The sequence below is a fragment of the Oryx dammah genome, unplaced genomic scaffold (assembly GCF_014754425.2).
Source record: "Oryx dammah isolate SB20612 unplaced genomic scaffold, SCBI_Odam_1.1 HiC_scaffold_9, whole genome shotgun sequence".
Taxonomy (NCBI): domain Eukaryota; kingdom Metazoa; phylum Chordata; class Mammalia; order Artiodactyla; family Bovidae; genus Oryx; species Oryx dammah.
In genome coordinates, this window is record NW_024070193.1 from 48,223,067 (window position 1) to 48,243,587 (window position 20,521).

Genomic DNA, 20,521 nt, shown 5'->3' on the forward strand with positions numbered 1-20,521 from the left:
ACGGTCACTGGTGACCCAGTTTCTCATGCGTACTTGCTTTCAAAGTTGCTCCTTGGGATGGGGAAGGGACGAGTGCCCCTCCTGCAGATCCCCTTGCATTCCCTGCAGCCCGGAGGATTCCGGGTTTCCCCGGGTCGGCATCTGCAGGGTGTGCCTGTGGAGAGGTGGGGGGCGTCTCTGCAAGGATGTGGGTCCTCCCCTCCACCAGGCCCAGCTGCTCCCCCCAGGTCTGACCACCCTGCCCCCCGGCCCTGGATGCAGCATCAGCCCCATGTCTGTGTGTCTTTCAGCTTCCCTACAGGCAGTGTGAGGACAGCCTGTGCCCCAGAAGCAGGATGAGAAGATGGCAGACTTCCTGTTACCTCGGGGCACCAGCAGCTTCCGCAGGTTCACCCGGGAGTCTCTGGCGGCCATCGAGAAGCGCATGGCGGAGAAGCAGGCCCGGAGCTCAGCCGCCTCGCAGGAGAGCCGCGATGGGCTGCCCGAGGAGGAGGCTCCCCAGCCCCAGCTGGACCTGCAGGCCTCCAAAAAGCTGCCGGATCTCTACGGCAACCCACCCCGAGAGCTCATCGGGGAGCCCCTGGAGGACCTGGACCCCTTCTATAGCACTCAAAAGGTGACTGCCACCCACTCCCACCCCGCCTCCCCGCAGCATCTCAATCAACCAGGCAGATAGGGAGAGGGTCTCGCCCCCATACGGGGCTCTCTTTGGGGCTGGCTCCCTTGGGCCTCGGGGAAGTGAGTCATTAGCAATCTATATTCCAATCACCCTAACTTTGGAGTTCCAGAAAAAAAAGCCCAGAATTATGCAGCCTGAGATGGTTCAGTGCTGTGAAGGAAAGAGCAGGCAGCCACTCTGGAAACCTTGCCTCCTGGTGGAGCATCTCCTCAGGGAATAATCCGTGGTCAGATTTCCACCCCTGGAGGACTCCTGACCCTGTGGTGTGTGTGTCAGTCCGAGTCGGGCCCTGAGTCCTGTCCTGAGTTGAGTTTGGGCCTCAGAGCACGGCATGGGATCCCTCCCCCAAGCAGGGACAGTGCGGAACCTCCGCCCCCTGCCCCAGAGAATTTGCTGGGCATTGGCTGTGCCGTCACGGCTCGGGCTGGGGGCCTCAGCAGCAGCATCTGGGCCTTGTGGGCTGGTGATGGGACTGTGGCGGCTCGTGGGAAATCTGAGAGGAGTGGGAAGCTGGTGGCTCTGCCATTGTCCCTTCAGAGTGCGGGGAGAGGAAGCGACTTTGGTCCACTGTTTGTGTGCCTTAGCCACTCAGCCGTGTCCGACCCCCATGGACTGTAGGCCACCAGGTTCCTCTGTTCATGGAATTCTCCAGGCAAGAATACTGGAGTGGGTTGCCATTCTGTTCTCCAGGGGATCTTCCCGACCCAGGGACTAAACCTGGGTCTCCCACATTGCAGGCAGATCCTTCTACCGTCAGAGCCACGAGGGAAGCCCTTTGTCCACTTGGATGGGGTAACTCAGGCTTCCTCCAGCATGAATTTCTAGCCAGGAGATAAATTCCCCCATCTGGGGCCGCTGTGCTGTCAGGACCGTGTGCCCAGGCCTGCACCCAGCCAGACCTCGGGCACACAGGGCTCCTGCAGAGGCCTGAGTCCCCAACCCAGCTGCCCACACTTTGGGCTGCATGGCCAGGGGAAGGTGGGTTTCTACTTGGTGGAGGCCTCTCCCCAGAAGGCTAGGTGCCAAGCAAGATGGGTCCTGCCCACATCACTGCAGTCAGTCCCCGGGCTGAGGAGGCATTGAGACAGACAGGCTGGCGTTCCCAGGGCAGGGCCAGCACCTGGTGTTTGTGAGTGTGTGTCAGTGTTACCAGGCGTCCGAGCGGCGTGTCACTGTGCACTATGCATCCAGCAGACCAGGGGTCTGAGAGTGGGAGTGATGCGCAGTTGTCTCCCTGTGTGCACACATGTGTGCATGGGTAGAGGTCAAGCCCACCCAGGCTATGTGCACATGTGGGAGAAGAGACGGTGAATTTGCCCTCACTCTCCACCCCCCAATTCAGGTGACTCAGGCTGGGTGAAGGTGAGGCCTCTGGCTATTTTGGGATTAGTCAGGGTGGGTGGGCCTAGATCCTGGTTGGTCAGAGCTAGAATTAGGGCTGGGGTTAAGGCCACAGCTGGAACAAGTCATGCTTTGAGTGGTGCATCAAAGTGGTGATGGGGTTGGAGTTCACAGACTGGAGTCATGGCAGAGGGACCCAACTGAGAGTGGACCAGAGCTGGGCTGGGCTTTGGGAGCTGGTGGCAGCTGAGCCTGGGGGCAGTCAGGGACACTCTCCTATCCCTGTGACCGGGGACACTTGAGCAGTGGCCCCAGGTAGGATTCTGGCCTCTAAACCCCTGTCTTGCTTTGCTGACCCCTGGTCACACTGCCAGCAACCCCGTGGGGTGACGCAGGTACCACAGCAGAACTTTCAGTCCCAATCTTCCTGGACAACTTGTCTCCCTAGCCCAGATTAAATAGAACCTTATCTCACCAGCTCAGCCCTGGGAGAAGCCCAGCCCCAGGCCTTGCCACCTCCGCAGTGCCTGCTGTAGCCAACGGGGATGGACCGCTGTCCTCAGAGACGGCACTGGGCCTAGGTGCCCGCTCCATGTGCTATGGTGCAGCCTCCAGCACCCACCGTCCACTTCCATGCCTCACTGTGCTGTGTAGATAGAATCTTCCAGAAGCGTGAAGAGCAGGTTTACCCTGGGCAACACATGACCCTGGTGAGGAAGACAGCAGATCGTGGCCTCTGGTGTCAGCTGGGGCTGCCATCTGTCTGGACTCCAGGAGACAGGGTCCCAGGGAAAGTTTCTGTCTCCTGGGCTGAGTTCTGCATTCTCCTCATCCCTCTTTGGTTGTCCCTGCTGACCCAGCTCCCTCATCGCACCCTCAGCCTTCAGTGGGCCTGGTGGGGAAGCACAGAGGGGTCAGAGGGAGAGGGGAACCAGGGGGGCATCAGCTGGGTCCTGGCCTCTGCTATGATAACAGCTCAGCTAGGATCATGAAAGGCCCCTTATCACTGAAACGAAACTAAATCTCCCCAACCTGACAATCCCCTGAACTTGCTCTTGTCCCAGCCCAGCCATGGGTGACCTGCCAGCTCCCGGTACCCCCCACCCTTCTGTCAGGCTGTCTCCTCTTCCTCTCACCCTACCTCTCTGCCAGAGTGCTAGACCTCTGAGCCCACACCTGCCCCCCAAGAGTTCCTCTCCGTAAGGACCTAGGGCTGCCACCCTGCCTAAAGTGGCTCTCTGTCCGCAGACCTTCATCGTCCTGAACAAAGGCAAGACCATCTTCCGGTTCAGCGCCACCAACGCCTTGTACGTCCTCAGCCCCTTCCACCCCATCCGGAGAGCGGCTGTGAAGATCTTGGTTCATTCATATCCTTTGTGATTCATCCCTGCTGGGTGGGCCCCACCCGGGGAAAGAGGGTGGACAGGGCATTTAGCACTGAGGGCGATGTTGATTCCTGGTCGGTCCTCAAACAAGCAAGCACACAGTCGGTTGGACATCAGTCTCTCAGACCCCACCCCAAGACCTGCTGATTCGGCATCTGCATTTTAACAAGATCCTAGGAGATAGTGGACACATGAAGGCTTGGGAGATTCGGCTGATTCTTCAGGAGAGAAGCGTCCTAGAAGCTGAGCTACTGAGGAAAGCAGAAGAAATGAGGCCGGTCAGTGTCCCCTGATTCTGGTCTTGGTTCCCCATGTCCCCTCGAATTGCACCTCCCCCGCCATGCCCTGCACCTCCCAACCCACTGGCAGGGATCTCTGGCAGGTCACCAGGGCTCAGCCAAGGAGAAACTGCTTCCCAATCAGGAGGCCTCTGGTTTAGTCATACGTGGGCCTCTTTCGAGGGAGGCAACACTTGCTTTTTGATTAGGTGTTGACAAAACGTTTGCAGTTTCAGAGTATCTCAAAGAACTCTGGTTAGCATTAAATTATATAAACCACAGCCTGAAAAAGCTTCAGGCTGTGGAGGAGACCGATGGGTGGGCTGTGGTGTGATGAGTGATGGGTACTGGTCTTTGGGTCCTAGAAGGATCCCATTCAGACCAAGTATGGAACAGGGAAATGGGTATTCTTTGGACTTCAGAAAAGGGATCCCAGACGCAGAGCCTCTTGGAGAGGGTGGGTGTCTGGCCATGGAGTCAGAGCTGCCTGTGTTTCAGCGTGAGGGCCTGGGCAGCTTTGCTTTAGCTGCAGCTGGCTTGGCTGTTAATTGATCAACACCGCTGGGCTCAGCAGTGTGATTAGTTGTGGGGTTGGCAGGTTGGGCCCGAGGGAGCTCCCTAAAGTCTCCTCTCTGTTCCCCTTCTGGTTGGAAGGCCAAGGCCTCTGGGCAGGGCAGGAGGCTTGGGGAAAATGGCTGTCCAGTGAGGAACTGAGTAACCGAATGCTGACTACTCAAGGGGCCTTTCCTATCCAGGCAGGGATGAGAGGTGCCCATTCCTGGCTCCATGGTCTGCCCACATGTGCCCCAGTGCTGATCCCAAACCCGGGGCCACTCAGAAGGCCTTAAGGCCCATTCGTTTTCTGCATGCAGATGCTCTCTGGCCCGCTCCAGCTTGCTCTGGCCTTTCTCCTGGGGATCCTGAGATGTGTACATCCAGGGAACGCCGCTCCCCCCCATTTAGGCTGTGGCATCAGCAGGGTGGTCTCCAGGGTGGGCAGACACCGTGGGGAGGGACTATGTTCATGGAGCAGCCTGCTACTCACAGCTGCATCCTGCTTTGTGAGGCATGGGTGGTTCTGGATTTAATTTTGAGCCATTCCCAAGCTCCCTGTAGGTGCTACACACTTTGCCTGGCACTCTGGGGTGCTTATCAAACTGGATAAGTCCCTGTCCTTGCCCCCTTGGGAATTTTACAGCCCCACCCCCCACCCCCCGCCCAAGAGTGATTAGACAACCACATGAGGAGTTGTCATTTTGCTGGCTTGTGGACATAGCCTGGTGAGAGCAGTGCAGTAGGAGGAAAGGCCAGCCTTCTTGCTCTGAGCCTCTCTCGGGATTCACTGCGAGGGTGTGGCCTCACTGAAAGCACGCTCTGGCTCCCACCTGGGGCTTCTCCTCCAGGTATCTAACCAACCAGCTCTGTTTAGCAGTCAGCTCAGCCCCTAGAGATGCACCTGCAGCCTCGGGGTTCCTGCAAGGCTGGGCCACAGGGCGGCTGAGGCCAGGGAGGCAGGTGGGCTGGGGGGACAGCAGGGCCAACACAGTCCCCAGCCTGGCCAGAGGGTCCACCAAAAGTGGTGGCTCTCAGGCTGTGAGGAGCTGGTTCCGCCTGGCAGGACCAGCCCTGAGGGCTCTGAGGTGGACCTTGTTTCCCAGGGCAGCTGCCCCAGGGAGAGGCTCAGCATCTGGGAGGCCCTGCGCTGGGCTCTTAGAGGCTCCTTGATGCTCTGCTACCTGGGGATGGAAGCGCACGGCGGGCCTCCCACAGCGCCCCCTAGCTGGCTCGGGAGGCACTGAGGGAGAGGAGGGGCCTGGATTGTGCGGTTGGGGAGCAGCCCTTCTGCGTCCTTGGGTCTCGCCCTCAAAGTGTGCTACACTGATCATCAGCAGCAGCATCACAAGGATCTTACAGGAACTGCTGACTCTCGGGTCCAGAACCTGTGCTTTAGGAAAGTCTCCATGATTTGTAGCTTCCCTGGTGGCTCACTGGTAAAGAATCCGCCTGCCAGTGCAAAAGACGCGGGTTCAATCCCTGGATCAGGAAGATTCCCTGGAGAGGAAAGTGGCAACTCACTTCCAGTATTCTTGGGAAAGCCCGTGGACGGAGGAGCCCGGCGGCTACAGTCCGTGGGGTTGCAAAGGGTCAGGCACGACAGTGATAAACAACAGCTATGATTTGTGCACTCACTGCTCGAAGGCAGTCACTTCTAAATGTCAGTCTGAGTGGCACCAGGGAAGTTTGTTGAAAATGAAGACTCCTAGCCCCTTCCGGACCAGAACCGCCGGTGTGAGGCCTCAAATCTACAAGTTCTTCATGCATTTTTCAATCAAGATAAAATTCACATACCATAAAATTTACCATTTAAAGTGTACAGTTCAGTACACTTATATTCAGTACAGTATATTCATAAGGCTGTGCAACCATTACCACTCTCTAATTCCAAAGCATTTTTATCACCAAGAAGGAGTCCCATGCCGATCAGCAGTCACCATGCATTTCTAAAGCATACAGATGTCAAGTCTTGAATTACAAAATTTTCCTCTCTCTCTGTGTATAGATAGATAGATTATAGATATAGATATATGACTATACATAGCTAGGCTTCCCTGGTAGCTCAGCTGGTAAAGAATCCACCTGCAATGCCAAAGACCCTGGTTCTATTCCTGGGTGGGGAAGATACCCTAGAGAAGGGATAACCTACCCACTTCAGTATTCTTGAGCTTCCCTGGTGACTCAGATGGTTAAGAATCTGCCTACAGTGCGGGACCTAGGTTCAGTCCCTGAGTTGGGAAGATCCCCTGGAGGAGGGCATGGCAACCCCCTCCAGTATTCTTGGCTGGAGAATCCCTAAGGACAGAGGAGCCTGGTGGGCTACAGTCCATGGGGTCACAAAGAGTCGGACATGACTGAAGTGATTGAGCACACACACACGTTTTGTGTGGTATAAAACATATAACATAAAATTGACCATCTTAATCATTCTTAAGTATCCAGAACAGTCATGCTAACATTGCTGTGCCACAGATCTCTAGTAACTTTTTCACGTTGCTAAACTGAAGCTAATTGTCTGCTTACATTTCTACAGATATTCAAACATCTCAGCCCCCAATATGCAAAGTTTTGTGCCAGGCCCTTTAGAAAGGGCAGTAGGGATAAAGACTGACTTGAAAGCAGGCAGGAACACAGGTCCTCCTCTCCAGAAAGAAATTCCTCTCACTTGTGACAATCCAGGCATTCCCAGGGACCGGCTGGCAAGCGCACGATAACTCTGTTCAGCTTTGCTCTGGGCTCCACGCTCGCAGTGTGTCCCCGGGAAGTTGCCTAAAAAGTAAATATGGGCACGGAGAACTTTTTTTCCTGATGTATTTTTGTTATAATCCTGCAGAATGTGTTCCTGCCAGGATTAAATAAAAGAAACCAACAGAACTCCAAATTCCACTGCAGTCGCATTCAGAGACGCAGCACATTCATGGCGAGCAGCATTTCGCCTTCCTGGGTGCACAGGATCTGCTCACAAAATCCTCCCACGTTCTTCCAGATTCAAATGGGCAATCAAACCGTGTGTGTGTGTGTGTGTGTGTGTGTGGTGTGTTCATTTAATAGAACAAATATATGAAAATACGCTGACTGTTAATTCCCTTCTCATTGGGAGTTTTTTGACTCCTTAGCTTCTGAAGACAGGCAGCCCCAGTTTCAGGCATTCCCCACAATCCAGGCTGGCAGTCCTTGCTGGCATTTTAATTATGAGGCTGGGAGTGGGTGTTTAGGGACAATGACACGACAAGATTGAAGATGTTCGGCTCGGCTCAGCCCTGGAGAGCTGGCCTCTGCCACTGCCCACGCACGAAACCAGCTCAGTCGTCGGCCTGCAACCACCAGGCAGTGCAAACAGGTGTGCTCCGGCCGGGAGCGCGCCTGACTTCTCTCTCTGGTTATTGGCTCTGTGGTGGCTCCATGGGAACTCAGGGATGCTTGGGCAGAGTCACGTGGACTAGAGGCTCAGTCTTTGTAGGAAAAGGTCACACACTCACACACCTACCCAAAAATGGCTGAGAGTAATGGAAGGGCCGTCCTCAAGAACTGGAGAGCCAGGCAGGGTTTTGAACAGTCAAGTGGCAGAGACTGAAATCTCAGCAACTCATGCTAAGGCATTGCTTTGTCTGGAGAAGCCAAAATTCCTTCAGATGGCACCTTTCCTTTCCCTCTGTGCAGTGCAGGCTGTGGCTGGCAGGGCTCAGAAGGGCTGTCCGCTCTGGCTCTTCCCTAAGTCTTGTTGTCAGACTGCAGTTCACCTCTGTCTGTGTCCAGCCGCGTCCTCTGGTCCAAGGCAGCCTGGCCACACTGCTGCTGTCTGCCAAGCAGCCTTCTCTCCAAGCTGATGAGAGCTTTGAGTGCTATAACCACAGTGGGGAGAGGCTCAGCTCCTCAGACAGGTGTCTCTCTAGTCCTGAGCTTCCCCAGGACCAGCTGGGCTGACTGTTTGCTAGAGGAACCCTAACCAGCCTCCAGAGCCTATGTGAATGCCTCCTCCAGGAAGCCTTCCTGCCCAGCCTCGCCGGAGACAAGTCTGATTTCTCATAATCTGCTATCTTGGAGCAGTTCAACGGCTTGGAGGTCTCCCTGTCTCCCACACAGAGCCATGCCCATGTGCTCACGGGAGGTGGGTTCTTAAAAATGACAAATAATTCAGTTTGTCTTCCTGGGTGGCTGTCTGCACACACTTTACAGAGCCCTTCACCCCGTGGTTTTCAGCGTGCCTTGTGGGTGTCAGAGTCCCAAGTGTGGGACAGCACTCCTGCTTGGCGGATGAGGGCCTGAAACAGTGTGATTCCCACAGGCCCTTCAGTCTGGAGGTGAGGGAAGGGACCAGGGGACGTTGCTGTCATTGTGTAGAGATGGTGAGGCCGCAGCAGAGTTCAAAGTGGAGCCTGCGTCAGGACGGCCAGGTCTCAGGTCTGGACTCTGCCATTGACCAGGGTCGGACCCACAGTCATTTTCTGTGGCTGCTACAACAAATTACCAGACTTAGCAGCTTGAAACAATGCAGGCTTGTCATCTTATGGTTCTGGAGGTCAGAAGTCCAAAAAAGATCTCACTGGGCTAAAAACAAGGTATCCGCAGGGCCGCAGTTCTTTCTGGAGGTTCTCAGAGAGAATCCGTTTTCTAGGTTTCTCTGTTTTCCAGGGGCTGCGGAAAATCCTCGGCTCTGGCCCCCTTCCATTTCCAAAGTCAGCAACAGCTGGTGGAGTCTTTCTCACGAACATCATGCTGACGCCTGCCTCTTTCTCTTTTATAGGGACCCGGTGATGACATTGGGCCCACCCAGATAATCCAGGATAATCACCCGATCCTTAATTTAATCACATCTGCAAAGTCCCCTTTGCCATCGACATGAGCGTTTATAGTTTCCAGGGATTAGGACCTGATTGTCTTTGCTGGGGGGCATATTCTACCTATTAGAGTATCCTTCCAGGTAACCTCTTTGTGCCTCAGTCTCCTCATCTCTAGAATGGAGAAGTCTCTACCTCCTGCATTCTCGGGAGAAGAGAAATAGTCAATGGATGCAGAGAGCAGAGCCTGGCACCTAGGAAGGGCTCAATAAATACTTGCTGTTAACATCATTACCTTCATATTTCAGGAGTCATCTGATCCTCAGTAGACAGTTAAGCCTGCCTTTGGGGATGAATAAAGGCTGGTTAAGGGGCTTGTTAACTCCCTGCCCAGTGAGGAAAGCCTTGGCAGGGAGCCGGGGTGTGAGGAATGTTTGTGTGTGTGTGTGTTTAGGGGAGAAGGGCTATTGAGATGGTTATCTAATCTGCCCTTGAATGCTGGAGAAGGAGCTAGGCCCAGTGGTGGAGACCAAGCTGAGGGAAGGACCCCGGTATCTGGGGAGGTACCCCCTAGCTGGGGAGAAATCAAGGCTCCCTGCAGCCCTGGCCTCTGAGCTGAGCTACCAGCTTTCCAGTAGTCGTATGACTTTCCAGTGGTCATGTATGGATGTGAGAGTTGGACTATAAAGAAAGCTGAGCACCGAAGAATTGATGCTTTTGAACTGTGGTACTGAAGAAGACTCTTGAGAGTCCCTTGGACTGCAAAGAGATCCAACCAGTCCATCCTAAAGGAAATCAGTCCAGAATATTCACTGGAAGGATTGATGTTGAAGCTGAAACTCCAATACTCTGGCCACCTGATGTGAAGAACTGACTCATTGGAAAAGACCCTGATGTTGGGAAAGATTGAGGGCAGGAGGAGAAGGGGACGACAGAGGATGAGATGGTTGGATGGCATCACTGACTCAATGGACATGAGTTTGAGCAAGCTCCAGGAGTTAGTGATGGACAGGGAAGCCTGGTGTTCTACAGTCCCTGGGGTTGCAAAGAATCGGACACAACTGAACGACTGAACTGAACTGAACCCTGTTTTAACTAGGGGTGAGGGTCCCCAAACATGACCCCTGTCATCTCAGATGAGAAATTGGAGAATTCACTATAAAGCTGCAGGCTGGATCTGACATGCTATTGCCTGATTCCCTGGATTCTCTCGAAGAAGCACTGGAGGTGTGAAAGACATCCCACCTGTCTCCCCAGCTGGGCCAGCCCCCTCCAGAAATCAAAACCCTAGCTCAGCCCCCTCTCCAGTCTGACTGCACTGGACTCCGCATTGGGCCTGAGGTTGGGCAGGCCATGGGAAAGAATGGAACTGTGATGGGGAGGGAAAAGGCAGGCCCCCGGAGTTCAATTACTGCAGCACCTGGGCCGTCCATGTTAATCGCCCCACGGGCCAATGCCAAGGCAAGATGGTGACTCTGGGAGCAGCCACAGGGGGTGGGAGGCCGTTTCCCCAGTCAGACTCGGGAGAGGATTCCTGAGGGCAGTCCCCGCCCACAGGAGGCCCAGGGTCTGGCCTTTGTTCCTCCGCAGTTCTGGTAGAGGCAAGAGAGGTCATGGCGGTCAGTCAGAGCTTCATCCAGTCTGAAGCAGCGTCTGGGACTTGGAGCCAAGGAGTCAGGGATCAGTTCAGTGCTGAGGCCAAGGGCCCCAAGGATGCCCAAGACACAGTCGTGGCATTTAAAGAGCTCCCCTTCTGGTGGGAACAGAGGGACACTGTCATTCAGAGAGGCAGACGTGCTAACAGAGGGGTGCCGGGTGCCCTGGGGATGCATAAGCAAGGAGTCAGGGCAGACCGCCCTGAGGAGGAGCTCCTTGAAGGAGAGAAGCAGGGTATCAGGTAGAGCAGAGGCCAAGAGAGAAGAGCCTGTGCAAAAGAACCAACAGCCAGAGAAGTGGTCTCCTGCCTCCCCCGGGACAGTGTGTCCTGACAAGGCATATAGGTTTTGGCAGAAGTCCTGATTCAAAGGTCAGCCTGGGCCACTCCTGCAGAAGCGGAGGAGGGCACTCAGAGCCCAGCCATCGTGGCTTCCCTCCCCGCCAAACAGTGGCCTCCGAGCAGCCATTTATAAAGGTAAAAACCTCTGAGGTCTGGGAGGTTCCTTCCTTCCATCCATCCCTCCGGGATGGGCCCAACAAGGGACTCTGCTAATGGCTCCAATTCAAGGGTCTGGTCCCTGTCAGAGGCTGTGGAGCAGGGCAGGGGTCCGGCCTCAGTGAGGAGGGACTGGCAAGGGCTGGGCAGACCCCCGCTGTGTTTCCTGGGAGCCCTCGCCTCGTCGACTGGCAGCCTTGGCCTGGTGGTGTGGGGCCCAGGGGTGGGGCCCGCTGGGGGTGGCGGCCCGGTTGGCCCCTGCAGGCGATTTTCCTTGACACTGCGCCACGCTCTTCAGCATGCTCATCATGTGTACCATCCTGACCAACTGTGTGTTCATGGCCCAGCACGACCCTCCACCCTGGACCAAATATGTCGAGTGAGTATCCCCAGGGCCTCTCCAGCAGGCCCTGCCCCCTTCTGCCTTTCCCATTTGAGACTCCTGGCCTCAAGGTCACCTGAGCAGAGGCCCACAGCTCACCCACCTGGGGTGCCCTCGGCCCAGCCCTTCCTTCCCTCTCTTGCTGCTTCCAGTCCTGCCAAATCTGTGCTTTGATTTGTGCCCTCAGGAGAGGAAGCTCTCTGGGTTGGCGAAAGGAGGGCTTTCTCCCTGGCCCACCCGATGGTTTTGGAGAATGCAGAGAGACAATACTAACGATTGAATGAACGCTTAGTGCACGCCAGGCACTGTCCTAGAACTGTAAGCATCATGTCCTGTAACCCTCATGGCAACCCAACAGGGCACGTACAGCCGCTGGGCCCATTTGACAGACGAGAGAGAGCTGGAGAAGTAACTGCTTCAGGCTATGCAGCTAAGGGGAGTGGGCACCATGAAAAGGCCCTGGACTCTCCCTAGCTCAGCGCCGCATGCTGCCGCCTCTTTTCCCTAAGTCCTACTTCCTATAACCAGTTTTAGAAAGCTTCCTGGTTCTTCCTTCCCAAATGAAAGTACCTGACCTATGGGCTCTAAGAGGACCCAACAGCCCTGGTGCGTTTGGCTCTTGTTTTCAGGGGACCACCAAAAGGCTAGGGAAGCCTCTCTTCCCTAAGCGGCTTGCCTTGTTCACACAGGACCCAGCAGCATCACTGACGCTGCGCTCCGCATCCAGCTGCTAAGACCTGGTGACCAGCAGGGCTGTGGCCCTTTCCTCGTCTGGCCCTGTGGGCCGCAGTCCCAGCATCCGAGCATTTGGGATTGCTCAGCTGGCCCCGAGCACAGAGAACAGCCCTCTTCTAGTCTCAGGTGTTAGAACATCAACCCGCTTTCAAAGCCCAAGGTAGACACCTGTACCCACCTACCTGTAGGTGGTTGATGATAGACCAGGCTATCCACTGAGAATCCACAAACAAAAGTGCGGGGCCATGATTCTGAGTGCCTACAGCCCTACAGTGGCCACAGCGGGTACTTTACCCTCAACCCAGGGCTGAGGTGAGGAGACAGGTGAAGGGTCTTCTTACATCAAGGCAACTGAGAGAAGACAGAGAGTTCACATGGGAACGTGGGAGGCCTGTGCACGATGCTGACTAAACAGGATGATGCATTAGCCGACCAGGTTTTTGGAACAAAGCTCCAGCTCCCAACTCCAGCTCTGCCATGGGGGCTTTGCAGAGAGGCTGGTCTGAGGGCCCTCGCCGAGGGGGGAAGATGCAGAGGGCTCATGCCAGCCTGGCCTGCAGGCTTCACCCTCCCGCTGATCTCTCCTCCCCAGGTACACCTTCACTGCCATCTACACCTTTGAGTCTCTGGTCAAGATTCTGGCTCGAGGCTTCTGCCTGCATGCGTTCACCTTCCTTCGGGACCCATGGAACTGGCTGGACTTCAGTGTGATCATCATGGCGTAAGTACCTTGTCGCTGCGCTGTTCGGGGAGAGGCCACACTGAGGGCCGTGGGCGCCACTCCTGGCCCCAGGCTGAGAGGCCACGTCAGCTCTGCAGGTGGCTATAGAGCAACCCACTTTCCTGCTCTGGAGGTGGAGACGGCATGGAGGCCCTCAGCCCGTCCTGGTGGGGAGACATGGGTTCAGAGTAGCTCAGGCTTCCTTAGGGGTCAGGGCCACTGGCTCATCTGTGGCCCCGTGGCAGCCTTGTGCTCAGGGGGCTTCATTAAGATTCCGGTTTCGCATCCTCTGTGCTTTCCATCAAGAGAAACCAGTGTTACAACCTGAAATCTCTGGACCACTATGAAAAGTGACCTGGATTCCAAGGTGACTTAAACTGCAGGAGAGAGAGCAAAAGAGCCCAGAGAAGTGGCCAGACCTCCCCAGGAGCTCCTGCCAGGCACCCTGGCGTGGCTTCAGTCTGCACTCACAGACCCCACATCTGGCACATTGCAAGACCCCTAGTCACCGACACGATCCACCAGCCAGAGAGGTAGAAGGGATTGGGGTTCCTTATCTCCATTTTACAGATGAGCAGACTGACGCCAGGGACTCAGTGAGCCAACGCGACCCTAGGCCTGCTGCTCCACCGGCTGAAACCCCACTTCCTTGCCTGGGAGGAGACCTCTTGCTGAGGGGCTGGATTGAGGCATGCCACTCTGGATAGCTCAGACAATGGATGCTGGGTTCTGGTGGGGTTGAGGGATCAGGGCAGGCCTCTCATGCAGGAGTCGTGGTCAGGGGCTTAGCGTCAAACCCTTCCTGAAAGACTGATATGTGTGGAGAGCCCAGTGTGTGCAGGGCTGGGCACTGCACCTTGGCAACAGCAGAGCCGGTGAGGGTTATACTCCCTGCCCTTTCAGAGCCTTGCTTTCCCCACTGGTGAAGGGGTGGTGTTGAGCTGGGTGCTATCCAAAGTGCAGTTCCGCTGCCACTTTCTAGGTTTCTCAGATTGACTAAATCCACCTGTTCATGACGAAGTCTTTATTGGCTCTTGGATGTGAGCGGCTCTGAGCTCAGCCATGCGGTGGAAGAGAGAGGGAAAGAGAGAGGCTGGACCTTGATGATGGGATGCTGTCTGTCTGCCGGTCAGAACAGGCAGCAGAGCCCCCGTTTCTAGGCACGCTACTGGTCAGCTGACTCCAGCCCACCCTTTTACAGGTGGGGAAACTGAGGCTCGGAGAGGGGCTACCAGTCTCTCTGAATCCAGTGTCGATTTAGGCCTGGACAGAGCTGAGCAAACAAGGGCAAGAGCCCTGGGCTGTGGGAGACAGACTTCAACCCTACAGGCCAAAAGAGTCGAGTGTGATAAGAGCTGATGGGGGTTAAAAGCAGGGAGGGACGCACCCTGCTTTACCTTTGAGGAGTGGCCCTGGCTGCTCTGTGGGTGGGACTCTGGGGAAGAGTAAGCACAGAGGCTGTATTGGGAGCCAGGAGAGAGAGGATGGTGGCTGGGACCAGGGTCCCAGTGGAGAAGGTGCAAGATATGGTCAGATTCTGGGGGTGTTTGAAATTAGGGCTGACAGGAGGCCTCGAGGCAGCTCTTGGCTCAAGCAGCTGGGTGGCTGGTGTGACCACGTGTCGGCCTGGAGAACACAGGGCGGAGAAGACTTGAATATCCGGTCTGGAATATGTTAGGTCTGAAAGCATCCAGGGTGAGATACCAAGTCAGCAACTGGATCTTCCAGCCTGGAGTTCAGGAAAGAGGTCCACTCGGAGGTATAAATTTAGAAGCCATCGGGATACGGATGGTATTTGAAGCCAAGAGACCGGATGAGATCATCTGGGAGAGTCGCCAGGGAAGGGAAGCCGCCTGGGGACTGTACCCTGGGACGCTCCGACATCCTGAAGTCAGGAAGAAGGAGAATGGAGCAAAGAGACTGGAGGGAACCCCCAGGGAAGGCTGAGGAAAATCAGGAGAGAGCAGCATCCTGAAAGCCAGCAAGGGGACCTGACTCGAAAGGAACCACAAGGAGGCTCATGAGAACCGAGATGAACTGTTGGAGTTGACAACATAAAAAGGGCGGATGACCTTGACCTTGACAAGACAGGGGACACACAGCTGATTAGAGAGGGCTCCAGGCGGGGTGGGAGGAGAATAGAGGAGGGCAAGTGTACCCTTCTGGTCTGTGGGGTTTACTCTAAAAGAGGACCCAAGGTAGGACGGTGATGAGAGGGGAGGATGGGTGAAGGGAGGACCCTTAAAGAAGGGAGCATCTGTGCAGGTTGATGGGAACGATCCAGGAGAGAGGGCAAGTTGGGGATGGTGGAAAGGGGCCAGCTGCAGGAGCAAAGCCCTTGAGCTGGCCCCGAGGGGTCGGGAATCCAGGGTCTGGGGGAGTGTTGGTCATAAGAGCAGGGAAGACAGAATTCCCAGTGGCAGTGGGGGTGGACTGATAGAGCCGACGATGAGAGAAGGAACTTCTCTTCTGATTGCTTCTGTTTTCTCTGTGGTAAGAAGCAGGGTCATCAACTGAGAACACAGAGCTGGGAGGTGAGTGCAAGGTGTGAGAAGGGAGGTAGCGTTCTCTGTGTCTGAGCCAGGACTGGTGAGAGTGGAGTGAGAGGATCTCCAGGCCCAGGCTCTCAGGTGCCCTGCGGGAGGTGGGCGGTGATCCACAGACCCGAGGGCCTGAAGTCACAGGAGGAGGATACCGCCTCTGCCTGAGCCTTCCCTACCTTCCCGTCCTGGAGCCTGAGCAGAGAACTGGATTATTGCACCAACACGCCCGGAACCTTGGGCCCCTCGTCTGACGTCAGGAGCCAGGCTTTGCCTTGTCTTCAGCCCGTGACTCTGGGTGGTGCTCTGAGTCCTCTCCATCTAGCTCTTAGGGAGTCCTCCTGTCCTGTCTCGTGAGAGAATCCCAGTCAGCTCCCCGCCCCCACCCACAGAATCCCAAGGGAAGCTACTCCCTTCATTCAGAAACGCAGAGAAGGAATGCCTTGCTCACCAAGGCCTCCTGCCCTCATTCTATACTGAGCCTGGGCTGAAAAAGCAGAGCGAACCTCCAAGGCAACCAGACTATTTCCACGTTTCTGAGTGTCTCACAAGAAATGGCCCGCTCACTTCCCCTGGGGCTGCCTGGGCCAGATTTGCTCTCTGGGCTAGATTGGCCCAGCACTTCGATTGACGGTGCTCCTGCTTTGTGAAAACAATGAATTACTGCTGTGGTGATGCAGTGAAAAGCATTCTGCTATAACCAAAGTGATTTAATAATGTGGAGCTCCTAGAATAATCAGAGAGGCAGGAAAGTTCTGTTCAGTGACATTCCCCCGCCTCCCCTCCATTTTAACGATGGAGAAACTGAGGCTCAAAGAGAGCCTACCCCTTGCCTCAAATTGTAGGATGAATCAGCAGCAATGCAGGGACTCAAGCCAGGTCTCCTAACTTGTATCCTTGAGAAGCACCCCTAATCTGATGTTTCTGACTTAGGCTTCCACCTGATCCCCAGTCCCACCCACTTTAGAGATTGTGGAGAGTCAGAGGAGGGTGCCAGGAAGCCTGTCAGGCTCCACTTGCAACCCTCCAGCCAGAGCTCTCCCTGTGGCCCCCCTTTCAGCTGGGCATTACCAGCTGCCTCCCACCTTCTGGGGTTGTTATGGAAACCAAACCTGGAGGGGAAGGGAGGGAGGGCAGAGAGGAGAGGGTGGCAATCACCGTAGCAGCTAACGTGCCGGCTGTACCTCTGCCTCGCAGCCCAGGAGGGGCTGTCTGCCTGGAATGGGAGGGCTGCCTGACCGGTTGGGGGCTGAGCAGGAGCAAGGCCGGGCTCTGCCTTCCTTGTGGCTCCATAGCCTCCAAAAGCCTTCCCCTCGCACTGGGGCTGGTGTGATGGGGTAGAACTCTCACCCACCACCGTCTGATCTTTCTGTGTCAGGGCCCACGATCCCACCCCAGCTGTCTGCCCCTGCCCTGAGGCTTGGCCCCCGCAGAAAGAGTGGAATGGCTTGATGGAGCATCTGGGCAGCACGGATCTATGTTCCACCCCGCTCTGGGCCACTGTTGAAGCTGCCCCTTTGCTAGATATAGGGTCTCTCCTGCCTGGCCATACTCCAGGGCCCCAAGAGAGGCTTCAGTGAGGGTCTAGGACCCCAAGATGGGAAGTAGTCAGGCACCAGGTTCTGGGTCGAGTGAAAGAGGCAGTAGACCTCCGTGTCACAGACGTGCTCACAGACATACCTTGCCCTCACCCTGCCCTGCACCCCACCTTCCAGGCTTCTTCCTCAGTATTTTGACCGCTGGCCCTGCCCCATTCTCAGCCACCCCACTGGCCTTGAAGGCTATGGGAGCATACCCCTTGGGGTCTTGGCTTCCCTGTGCCCAGCAGGTGTTGACTAGAGGGCAAGCACTGTTGGTGCTAGGGACCCTTAGGGCATGGGGGAGGCAGGGTCTACACTGGGATGGGCACAGGCTGGCTAAATCCAAGCAGGAGACGGGCAGGGCTTCACTGGAGACCCAAGGGGACAGGCAGGCTCTGGGAGGGACAAGAGACTGAAGTAGTTGGCTCCCTCTCTGGCACTGCTCTCTGCCCATTCCCTATACCCAGGAGACACAGCCTTGAAGCCAGTATCCTCAGCAAGAAAACTCAGTTCTGGGGCATACCCACTGGAGTAGCCACAGAAAATGGACCCAGAGCCACCTGCAGGCCGGAACTGTGGCTTCCATGTAACAGCGACGTTGGCAGTGGTCCAGGTTCATCCTGACAGTCCCATGGCCACACCTCATCAGGACAGAGTCCAAGCCTGAGAGGAGAAAGTGCGACCCTCAGAGGCCTGAGGGTCAGAGCCCTCACAGAAAGTGGACTAGCCAGCCAAAGTTGAGAGGGAGCTTCAACCAAATCAACAGATGAGGTGATGTTTACCTCCCATCGGGAGCCAGGGCTGTATCTGACTTTTGTACCCGAGAAAGATTTGCAGGCTGCCATGAGTCCAGTGGAAGAAATGGAAACCACACCATAGAAAAGACCTGGTACAGGCAGAAGGAAAGCTCTGCTGAGAATGAGTCTGCTTACTTCCCATCCCTGAAGGGATATGGAGAGTGAGGAGGGAGCAGGCTTGGTCCACAGAGCCCCATGAGGATAGAGGAACCCCGTGAGTGGATGGAGAGGAAGCTGGTGTCAGCGCTGGACCAGGCTGGACCCGACCAACCTCAGGACACTGAGTCCCTTGGCGGAGCCTGCCGGGTCCCTCCCTGCAGACCCCCAGAGCTTGAAGGCACATTCAGAAGCTCTAAGCAGAGTGGAAGGGCCTGGAGGGCCACACTGACTGGCAGAGCGAGTCCATCAGCCCTGTCAACCCACCCTCGACACTCACCCAGTGTCGCTGGGCTGACATCACTCAGACACCGGGTCGGACACACTTAGTTACATGTGAGCCATCCAGAGTCCGCTGTTCTTTGTCAAACATCAGACACCTTCGGTTAAATGTCAGACACCCTGGATGTGAAGCCTTTGATTAAATATCACCAGTCACTTGCCACTCTCCCAACAGCCCCGGGCACACACTATCCATCCATGCTCAGACATCCTGGTCATGGGACCCATCCACGCATGTCCTTGTGCTCTGCTTGGGTGGGCGCAGCCCCCCAGAGACTGGTGCCTTCCTTCTGGGCCTGTGGAATCTGTTGTCCAAGTTGCGCCCATGGCCGCTCAGCCCAGCTAAGCACCACTCGGGCCCGAGCAGGACATAGCCCCAGGAGGGCTGCTCACTTCCCAAGGTGACTCCTCCCATGGAGACCCATCGTAAGGGGACACCAAGACAGAGGTGGCCTCATGGGAGAGGGGTTGGCACATCCCTAAGACTCCACAACCTGCTTTTTTCCTCTTCTTGTGTTGGTCACTGCCCGTAGTCAAAGAGCTCACTCTGTGGGCAACCTCCCATCTCGCCTTCCAAAGCATCCTCTTGGGAAGTCTTCTCCCTCTGGGTTCTCAGGTCACCGCCACCTTCTGACTTCAGGGACTCCTGAACCAGCCTGTGCACAGACATTTGTGGTTGGAAGGAGCAAGCAGGCTGCCTTCACAGTGGTCTCTGGGGCTTCTGAGTCCCATAGGTCAGAGCTTCAAGGCGTGAGCCCAGGACACTGCAGAAGACGCAGGGCGCACCTAGGGCCAGACAGCCGCTTGCTTCCTTTATCACTTTCCCCCTGGAAAATGGAGTTTCCCTCTTGGCCGTGTCCCCAGCCCCAGAGCCCACCATGTGGCCGTGCGACAGTCTCCAGTGGCATGGAGAATGTGGCAGAGTAGCCACCTCCTAACGCCGGTTGTTCACGGGACCGCCACCAAGAGAGTTGCCTGGGAGCTTGCCCTGTGGACACTCTTAAGGCATCCTCGCTGAGGTCCCCATGGCAGGAGGGATGAGAGCAGGAAAAAGACCTGGGGGAGGCTGCGGCTCATGCCCAGCCCTTCCCGTGGGAGCGGGAGAAGAGAGAGAGGGCTGGCCGGGGAGGGTGGGCTGAGGTGCCGCTTTGTAATTCCCAATAACTGTGGTTTGATTCTGCAGGTATGTATCAGAAAATATAAAACTAGGCAATTTGTCGGCTCTTCGAACTTTCAGAGTCCTGAGAGCTCTAAAAACTATTTCAGTTATCCCAGGTAAGATGCTCGGCTTTGCTCCCGGATGTCAGCTACAAGTGACTCTCTCTCTGTCTCCCCCACCCCACCCCCGACCGTGTGTCCTCCTGGTGTGCCGTCACCGTCCTGTGTGTGAATTTCCCCTGTTACAGATACACCACTGAATTTGTGGACCTGGGCAATGTCTCAGCTTTACGTACCTTCCGAGTCCTCCGGGCCCTGAAAACTATATCAGTCATTTCAGGTGAAAATCAGGTTAAACGCCAAGGCTGGAGGGATACGCTTGGGCCTTTCCAGCCACCCGGGGGCCAAGGCGGCCCTCGGGAAGGTCCCCCCGAATGTGCCTGTCCCCAGAGTACCTTTCCCAGGGCTCGGATGTGGGGGCTGTTGGCAGCGGATACGGTTGTCCCCTCGGTGCCTCGAAGGGCCTCCAGGCCCACCCCAACAAAGCCCACCACCACAGACCCCCAGGGACCCCAGAGTACACCATGGAAGGTCCTGGGTTGAACCCAAATTCTCCCCAGGACAGTGATTGCTTTCCCAAACTGAACTCAACTATCGGAAGAGGTCAAAGCTTATGTGTGTGTTGCTTCCCCTCAAAGCATCAAGCTGCGATCAGGACACTAAAAGAACTGTTTGTAGGGAAACCACACCCGGAGCCCAGAAAGACAGCGCGGGCACGGCCTTTCGTGGCTGAGCGCCCCGTCCCTGCCTTGAGCCCCCTTGATACATGCACAGCTGGCACTCCCGCCCCGTTCTGTGATACAGAGCGTACTCTGTGGACAGGTGTCACCGGGCCTTGGCGTCTAACAGCCCTCGCTGCATGTGCGGTAGACATTTAGCAAACCGTGCATGGTAGCCTCGGGAAGAAATTCTCCTTGACAACATGTTGGCAATTGTCCCCGG

At 55.9% G+C, this 20,521-nt stretch overlaps 1 protein-coding gene across 2 annotated transcripts in view; it reads left to right on the forward strand.

Annotated features, from left to right (window-relative positions):
- Positions 1-343: 343 nt before the first annotated feature.
- Positions 344-20,521, forward strand: part of SCN5A (sodium voltage-gated channel alpha subunit 5) — an 88,136-nt gene continuing 67,958 nt past the window's right edge. Inside the window, exons 1-5 of one of the 2 annotated variants that reach the window (XM_040246212.1) lie at positions 344-616; positions 3,269-3,387; positions 11,458-11,547; positions 12,878-13,006; positions 19,545-19,636. In XM_040246212.1, the coding sequence (XP_040102146.1) occupies positions 344-616; positions 3,269-3,387; positions 11,458-11,547; positions 12,878-13,006; positions 19,545-19,636 (703 nt within the window). Of the gene's footprint in view, positions 617-3,268; positions 3,388-11,457; positions 11,548-12,877; positions 13,007-19,544; positions 19,637-19,767; positions 19,860-20,521 lie in introns of both variants that reach the window. The other variant, XM_040246211.1, reaches the window with a different exon arrangement.